The sequence below is a fragment of the Peromyscus maniculatus genome, chromosome 9 (assembly GCF_049852395.1).
Source record: "Peromyscus maniculatus bairdii isolate BWxNUB_F1_BW_parent chromosome 9, HU_Pman_BW_mat_3.1, whole genome shotgun sequence".
Taxonomy (NCBI): Eukaryota; Metazoa; Chordata; class Mammalia; order Rodentia; family Cricetidae; genus Peromyscus; species Peromyscus maniculatus.
This window is the reverse complement of record NC_134860.1, coordinates 68,654,202-68,659,929: the sequence shown is the minus strand read 5'-3', so window position 1 is coordinate 68,659,929 and position 5,728 is coordinate 68,654,202. Positions and strand designations below refer to the sequence as shown.

The following is a 5,728-nucleotide window of genomic DNA, read 5'->3' as shown; positions in this document are numbered from 1 at the left end:
GCAGCACAGTAAGCCTGAGCAGGGCTGTGAGTGGGATGTGGATCCAACCGCACACATCCAGGCGTCTCCTCCCTCTCCACACTGGGATTCTGGGAGGGGCCCCAAGGGCAGCCACATCATCTCAGCAAGCTTCCAAACTTGGGTTACACAAAATCACCATTCTCTCCACTGCTGTTTTGAGTGTTTCTGTCTCAGGCCTAGGGATGCTCTGATCTGTTGGGGGGGTGAGGGGAGGCAGGGAATGACTTGGCCTTGGCCTCCAGGAGTTTTCAATGGCTATTACTACAGCCACAATTCCCCAGGCCTCAAAGTAAGCTTTCCTTACATTACTCAGGAGACAGTGATAACAGCTGAGCTCCAAACCAGGGACCCAAGACCCTACCTCCCACCACAAAGCCACCCGGCAAAGCAGCATGAGTCGCCAGAGCACCAGCAGTGGGACAGAAAACACAGCAAAGCTCATACTCTGGGGTAAGGGCGAAGGCTGTCCCCAGCAAAAGTGGAATGGGCTTGCTGGGGTGCTGTGCCCCTAACGTGGGGGGAACCCATGAGCCTCCCAGCCCCACGCTGCCATCTTCTCGATGCAGGCGGTGAGCTCAATCACGAAAGGCTGACTTGCACCTTTAAACCCCAAGGGGAAAAGAAGGACAGCTGTAGACTGTTGCTCAACACGGTAGGTGCCTCCCAAAAAAAGGAGAAGGCGGCTGGGACAAGCGTGCTTCTCTGGCCTCAACAGGTAACAGCTTTCTCCCATCACCCTCCTCAGGTCTGCTTAGGGGAGAAAGCCAAAGAGGAGGTGAATCGTGTGGAAGTCCTGCCCTCAGCCAACCAGGAAGACAGAAAATTACCAGTCACCATTGCCTCACTGAGGGCCTCCGTCCTACCTATGGTGAGTCTCTTCCTTTAGGCCCAAGGAAGCGATCACTGCCTAGCTTCATCCTCCAATGGGCCTGGACGTAAATGTGGGTGCCTTCATGCCCTGGGCTTATAGCCATGCTAGAAAGGCAGTATGAACAGTGTCGTGTTCAAGCCATTCACTACTAGTCACCAAGACATGGTTGGTGGCTTATATTTGGGTTATGTGTCTAGAAATTCTCTTCCTTCTGGTATCTCATACTGTCCACAATTCATCGCTGTTTGTGAATAATAACAGGTTTGTAGTTCGGAGGTCTTTAAAAATGTGCTGGGGATGGGGAGTGTGTGTGTGTGTGTGTGTGTGTGTGTGTGTGTGTGTGTGTGTGTGTGTGTGTGTGTGTGTGTGTTTAGTCACATGTGCCATAGCATAAGTGGAGATCAGAGGACAATTTTCAAGAAGTTGTCTCTCCTGTTGTGGGTTCCAGGAATCGAACTCGGGACAGCAAATGCTTTTACCTGCTGGGCCATCTCTCCTGCCGTTCGTTGTCTGTTTGAGACAGGCTCTCATATTGTATCACAGGATAGCCTTAACCCTACAATTTCCCTGCCTCCCCCTCCTCGGGGCTGGGATGATAGGTGTGTGCCACCATCCTGGGCCCTTTTCCCTCTTCCCATAGCCTCACTGTGTTGCTCCATGGCCTAGGACTTTTGGTATAATACAAATTCTGCCTGACTTAAAACTGAGCTTGTGAGTTGAAAATGTTGTAACTGGGAAATGCTTTTACTATGCTTATCCCACGGAGCGCCATCCTAGTCCAGCGCCATGCCTTGGATGTAGAAGCATCATTCGTTTGCCTTTGAGAAAGCAGGGTGGGGAGAGCGTCATGGTGCTCGTTGCCATGGCCCTGGCTAGACAGGCCTAGGAAAAGATCAAAGTTCAGAATGCAGGTGTGTTTCCTACTAAACAAGCTTAACTTCTGCATCGCTGTCAAGTCAAAACTCCAGAGTAATTGGGAACTGTAATTAGATAAATGTGAACAGTTGATCTTTCCTCTTCCTTAATGTAAGATGGCTCTCCACGAAGTGACGGCAAACACCACTTCATCAAAGGAGTGAAGCCCCAATCTAGTCCTCCCATGCTTTAAGGTTTTTATTTTTATTCAAGAATAAGGAGTTAAATGTCGTCAGATGCTTTTTTTTTTTTAAGATTTATTTATTATGTATACAGTGTTCTGCCTGCATGCCAGAAGAGGGCGCCAGTTCTTATTACTGATGTTTGGGAGCCACCATGTGGTTGCTGGGAATTGAACTCAGGACCTCTGTAAGAAGAGCCAGTGCTCTTATCCACTGAGCCATCCCTCTAGCCCTCAAATGCTTCTTTAAAAAGATTTTGAATTAGTTTTATTTTACATGCACGAGTGTTCTTCCTGCATATGTCTGCACATTCATACCTGGTTCCCACAGAGGCCAGGGGAGGGCCTTGAAACTAGAGTTGCAGGTGACTGTGAAACACTGTCTAGCTGCTGAAACTTGAACTCTGCTCCTCTCGAAGAGCAGCCAGTGCTCTTAACAGCCAACCCTTCTTTCCAGCCCCTCAAATGTTTTGACTCCCCTGATCCCAGGTTCTTCCTCCATCCTTCCATTAACATACCATTATGTTGGTAGAAGAACATTTGAGCCCTTGGGGTTCCTTATTTGATCATGTGAACTCGCCATTCACTTTAATACGTTGGCATCACTTCTGGTTTTTGAGACAGGGCTTCACTGTGTGTGTGGCCCTGGCAGTCCTGGATCTCGATCTGTAGACCAGGCTGGCTTCAAAATCACAGAGACCCGCCTGCCTCTACCTCCCAAGCCCAGCCTGACATCTTTCTTTACTTAAGGATTCCTGGGGGTGGGGAGTGTGTGAACAGCTTGCCACAGCACTCATGTGGCAGTCAGAACAGCTTTGTGAAGTAGGTTCTCTCCTCAAGCCTTCTGTGAGTTCAGGGACTGACCTCTGGCTGCCAGGCCTGCTCAGCAAGTGCCTTCACTCACTGAACCATCCCACCAGTTGGCATGGTCTCCCTTTCTTTCATTTGCTTCTTGTTTTCTTGTTCTTGTTGTTCCTTGAGACCGAGTCTGTGTAGCCCAAACTGGCCTCAGACTCTCAGTAGTGCTCCTGACTTCCCAAGTGTTGGGATACAGGTGAGTACCACTCTGACTTCAGAAAAGAGATTTACTCCCAATGTGTGGTCATGGTGGGAAGAGGGTTATTTGTGTGTTTGGGGTTGTTTTGTTTTGAGAGGGTCTCACTCATGTCATCCAGACTGGCTGGAACTTACAATCCTCCTGCCTCCTCAACGCTGGGATGACAGCATTGTGTGACCAGCCCCTACCAGGGGCCAGGCTGAGTTACCTGTGTCTTCTACATTGCTCTGATGTCCCTCCCCACCACAGGCCACAATGACAGGTATGGAGCTTTGTCCTCCAGTGACTTTCCGGCTCCGGGCTGGCTCGGGACCTGTGTTCCTCTCTGGCCATGAATGTTATGGTAAGTTGATGTGTCCTAGGTAGCTGAGGCCTCTCCCCTTGCCTTTCCATGTCTTTTGTAGGCCTCAGGCCTCAGCTGTATCATGAGAGTGGTGTGGCCCGTGTTTCAGCTTCAGAGGATATTGTAGGGTAAACAGTGTCTTCCAAGACTCTTGCTGGGCATGGCGGCACAGCCTGTAATCTCAGCTCAAGGCCAGCCTGAGCTACATAGCAAGACCCTCTCTCCAAAAAGAGCAGCTCTTAACTATAACTAGTATTGGGAAGTGTTTCAGAGATGGGCTTACTAGTAAGTATGAAGCCAGAGTGATAACACGGGCCACAACTTGGGCGGCTTGCCGTGTCGACACCTTTAAGATCCACCTCACAGACTGATGGTGGTGGCCCACGCCTTTAATCCCAGCACTCGGGAGGCAGAGGCAGGTGGATCTCTTGAGTTTGAGGCCAGCCTGGGCTACAGAGTGAGTTCCAGGACAGCCAGGACTACATAGAGAGCTTGTCTTAAAAAAAAAAACAAAAACAAACAAACAAACAAAAAAAAACCCTACCTCACATCAGACCTCTGAAGAGGTTCCTCCACCTCAGCATGGCACACTGGGGACCAAGTTTCTAGCACATGAACCTTAGAGGGCCGAGCCATACTGTAACCCCACCATCTCCATCTCCCTCCCCTGCCGGTCCAGCTGCAGCTTTGTCCAGCCAGTTCTCAACACATATCCTCCTCCCGCCTGCCCTCCTTTCCCCAGCCTGCATGGAGATTTCCTGTCCCTTGCTCCACCCTGGCCCCTACTTTGGAGGAAGGGACAGAAAGGACATGGCTTGTTGCAGAACGTGAACCCTCTCCTCCCCAGTGCTTGTCTGGGGATAAACTTCGAACGGAAAGGGTTGGTGGGGAGGAGGTAGGCATTAACCCTGTGGCTCAGATGTTCTGGTTTTCCTCCACCCTGCCCTGTCCCTGCCTACTTCCCCTTCCATGACAGAGACTTCAGACATACCCTGGGAAGATGACGAGGAAGATGAGGGAGATGGCGAGGAGGAGGGAGAGGAGGAGGAGGAAGAAGAAGAAGATGAAGACGAAGATGAAGATGTGGATATATCACTAGAAGAGACGCCTATCAAACAAGTCAAAAGGGGGGCCCCCCAGAAGCCGATGAGCGCGGCTAAGGTTGGGGAAAAGGAATGATAGGAGGCACCAGGACCTGAGCTGGGCACGAGGCCATCACTACTAAAGTTCTGCATGTCACAGTTGGGACTGCTCAGTATTTAAGAATGTGTTCTGGTTCTGGGTCTTGGGGTTAACTCTCCAAATAACACTTGGTTTTTGTTCCCAGAAAAAAAAGGTAGAAAAAGAAGAGGAGGAGGCAGTAAGGTAATTCCCGCCCTTAATTCCCACTATGGCCACCACCAAGGATTGAAGTCCAGGCTTCTGGCATGTTAAGCAAACAGGGTACCACTGAGTTACAGCCCCCAAACTCTGTGTTTGGCTTGGTTTAGGTATTTTGTTTTGTTTGAGACAGGATATCATCAGTAAGTTGCCCAGGCTGGCCTTAAACTCGCTGTATAGCCCTGGCAGGCTGTGGACGTGTGATCCTCCTGCTTCAACCTCCCTAGGAACTGAAACAGTCCTGGGAAGCGGATACAGGCAATGTGTTTACATACATGTACACATGTAGATTCAACAGCTCTGGAGGTTGGCACAGTCCTTGAAAAGCGTGAACTATCCTTCTGACCTGACTACCTGAGGTAATTCCTCCCTTCTTCAAATTAAAAAAAAAAAAACAAAAACAAAAAAACAGCTCAAGATCTACACTCAAACTCACAGTGGCCTTACCCAACAGTCCTGGAAATAGTGGCACTCAAAATGTCTGCCAATAAGAGTTGACCAAACAGTGTCCCTTTTTTTTCCCCTTCTCCATGGTGCAAGGTAAATTGAACATATGTAGGCTTTGGAAGCATGTTAACAACCAAAAGGATAGAATTAAGAGAATAGGGCATGGACTCGTGTTCATTTCATGTCTTGCATTTTAGCAACAGCTTTTTTTTTTTTTTTTTTTTGCTAAAGTGATGCAAAAGATTAACACTGGAAAATAATGAAAAACATAAGTAATTCTCATGTGTTTGCTAAATTATGTGCAGTGAGGTTAACTTTGCTTTTATAGTGAAAAAATGTATTATGTCAGCTCTTGTTAAAATGTACTTAAGTACAGCTTATTCATCTGGACCAACTGAAATAAAACACCAGTCTCGGCACACAGAACAATGAGTACCAGAAAGAGAACCCCCAAGACTAGAGACCCTCCACGTGAGAATGCACCGAGGCAAACAAAGCCTTACGGTTCTCAAG

General features: G+C 48.7%; 1 protein-coding gene across 1 annotated transcript; it reads left to right on the top strand.

Annotated features, from left to right (window-relative positions):
* The first annotated feature begins 294 nt into the window (after window positions 1-294).
* Npm2 (nucleophosmin/nucleoplasmin 2) lies at window positions 295-4,715 on the top strand. The gene is made up of 5 exons (XM_006989125.4): window positions 295-471; window positions 588-673; window positions 767-889; window positions 3,295-3,388; window positions 4,365-4,715. Exons 1-5 carry the CDS (start codon window positions 414-416, stop codon window positions 4,565-4,567), a joined length of 564 nt encoding a protein of 187 aa, XP_006989187.2. The 5' UTR covers window positions 295-413; the 3' UTR covers window positions 4,568-4,715.
* The last annotated feature ends 1,013 nt before the right edge of the window (window positions 4,716-5,728 follow it).

Coding starts and splice junctions, on each gene's coding strand:
- Npm2 (XM_006989125.4), top strand. CDS start 414: ATGAGTCGCCAGAGCACCAGCAGTGGGACAGAAAACACAGCAAAGCTC. Junction 674..766: donor GTAGACTGTTGCTCAACACG/GTAGGTGCCTCC, acceptor CACCCTCCTCAG/GTCTGCTTAGGGGAGAAAGC. Junction 3,389..4,364: donor CTCTGGCCATGAATGTTATG/GTAAGTTGATGT, acceptor CTTCCATGACAG/AGACTTCAGACATACCCTGG.